The sequence below is a fragment of the Octopus bimaculoides genome, chromosome 15 (genome assembly GCF_001194135.2).
Source record: "Octopus bimaculoides isolate UCB-OBI-ISO-001 chromosome 15, ASM119413v2, whole genome shotgun sequence".
Classification (NCBI taxonomy): domain Eukaryota; kingdom Metazoa; phylum Mollusca; class Cephalopoda; order Octopoda; family Octopodidae; genus Octopus; species Octopus bimaculoides.
In genome coordinates this window covers 50,593,553-50,595,997 of record NC_068995.1, presented here as the reverse complement: position 1 = coordinate 50,595,997, position 2,445 = coordinate 50,593,553, and the positions used below count along the sequence as shown (strand labels likewise).

Below are 2,445 nucleotides of genomic sequence, written 5' to 3'. Positions count from 1 at the left end.
AATTAGTGATTATAGCAGTCAATGGCTTGGGAGTGAATTTGGTAGATGGAAACTGTGGAAGCCCATTGTATATACGAGGTGGGGCTGAAAAATTCCTGACTATGGGTAAAAGAAAATACAGGAGGATCAGTTAATTATGATTTTATCCAACATATTCCCTTCTTAGATTCATACACTTATTGCAGCGGTCCTTGGTTTTTCTAAGCCCTGTAAAAGAACTGAGAAAGTTGGGCCTCCAATCAGAGCTTTCACAATATCCTTAACCCATATATACCCCCGGTTGCGTTTTCGCAATGCAAAACCTGCTCCTACTTGTCTGGACATGATCTTGCCAGGAAGCGCCTGATTGATCATACGAAATGTTCAGTAGGTAGTCGACACCTGTAGTGAATAATTGCATACTGTCCTTCTCTTCCAGATTGTGAAATCTTACCATAACATTTAATGTAAATACAGTGAAATTTTTTATGGGCATATATGGGTTAAAGCCAGGAACTTTCCAACACCCTGCAACAATGTGAACTTTCATTTAATCAAGATATCCTTGGCCTGAAGAGTAGCTTACAGTATACACCTCGCTTGGATACTTACCACTTCTGAAGTTCCGCTTGCTATGAAACATATGTAGCCTGGAGCCCGGATCTTATCTACTCCATTCCTTCACTCTTGTATTTGTATTTGCACACCCTACAACCCTGGTCACCTACCGTGAAATATAAAAAGAACGTTTTTGAGTTTATTGTACTTCGATATGAAAAAAATCCACAACCTTCTGTGTCAATAAACCACAATTGTCCCTGAAAGTTGTTTTTTTATATATTTACTACGAATTGCTTGAAGCTAGCTTTCTTCCTACACCTGTAAGTGTGCTTGTCCCCACCACTCCTTGACAGTCTCCATAACTTAGTGGTTTGGCTAAAGAGAATGATAGTCTAAGTACCAGACTTAAAAAACTTGTCCTGGGTCAAATTGTTCATCTAGATTCTTTAAGGCAGTGCCCTGGCATGGCCACAGTCCACACCAAAATATCACGTGAATTGAGAAATAATAATACTTTTTCTTTGATTTCTATTTCTAGTGATTTTAATAGCCTCAACAAATCCGAGGTGGTAAAGAACAATCAGCTTGTGAGTGTCAAAGTTTTACTGTTTTTGTGTGTTATTTTAAATGGCTTATAAACACCTTCCACGCTGCAATTGTTTACAAAATAACAATAATATAATAAAGTGAATATAATACGAGCATATGGCGTAGTGGTTAAGAGTGCAAGCTACTAATCCCAAGATTCCGAGTTTGATTCCAAGCAGTGACCTGAATAATAATAATAATAATAATGATAATAATAATAATAATAATAAATAATAACAACAACAACAACATCAAAAAATACCTTAGGAATGAGAACCCAGGTTTGAAATTTCCCCAAGACACCTGATGAAACCTGGAGGGTATATCAGCCGAAACATTGTGTTAACAATAAACAAGATGAGGACGAATATCCATCAGATGTAAATAATAACATGTGTATGTTTTAGTAATTACAATAACTCTACTTATTTCAATCCCAACACACAGTCCTAGATCAAACTATTTACCAAAGAAATATTGCAACACAAGAATTTTAAATATGAATTTCATAAAACAACTAAACAAATAAAGCAAACATTTATTTATTTTGATTTATGTTTTTAAGTTCTGTCTATTTATTTATTCGTTATTTTATTTTATTCATGTTTTTATTTTTTTTATTTTTTAAATTTTTTGTTATAATTACCATTCTCACTCTTTTCCTTTTTGTGCAGGCTTTTGATTTAGCCGAAAAAGAATTTGGTATCTCACCTGTGATGACTGGGCAAGAGATGGCCGAGTGTGATGTGCCTGACAAACTTGCCATGGTTTCCTATCTCTCTCAGTTCTATGTTATTTTCAAGAAAGAAAAACATCCAAAACGTACGTACCACATTCTATGTAGGAATGGCTTAAATTCCTAACACTGTTCGCTTAATACTATATCCTTGTAAAAATGTTAAAATGTGTTGCTGTAGAAATAGTGAAACTCGTCAATCAGAACATTGTATGATCCATTAATTTTTATTTGTTATTCTTCATGCTTCACTGATTCAACAAAGGTGGAACCCTATAATTAGGTGCAGATGCAAGCAATAATCTAGAGCATTGGTTCCAAACCAGTGAGCACCCATCCCCTGTAAGGTAGTGAAAATCATCATCATCGTGTTTTTATGTGGAGTACCAAATATTAGCAAATCTGTATTTCTCTAAATAGTTTAATCATATTTTGAACTGTATCCATGAAACAGTATGTTTTTATTACTCCTGATATGTGGATTGGCTGAACCATTTGAGTGTGGTAAGAATGCCCAGCTGCAGTTTTTATAGATCTTTAGGTTTTGAGATCAAATCCTACCACAGTCAACTTTGCCTTTC

The 2,445-nt window shown here is 34.9% G+C and overlaps 1 protein-coding gene across 8 annotated transcripts in view; it reads left to right on the top strand.

Moving 5' to 3' along the window:
- LOC106870794 (F-actin-monooxygenase MICAL3) overlaps window positions 1–2,445 on the top strand; it is a 110,126-nt gene that overhangs the window by 12,649 nt on the left and 95,032 nt on the right. For all 8 annotated transcript variants that reach the window (XR_008265637.1, XM_014917000.2, XM_014916996.2 and 5 more), the window contains exons 10-11: window positions 1,079–1,127; window positions 1,803–1,950. Coding sequence is in view for 7 of the 8 variants with exons in the window: in XM_014917000.2 (XP_014772486.1) it covers window positions 1,079–1,127; window positions 1,803–1,950 (197 nt within the window). In the remaining variant the exon portion in view is untranslated. The remainder of the gene's footprint in view (window positions 1–1,078; window positions 1,128–1,802; window positions 1,951–2,445) is intronic.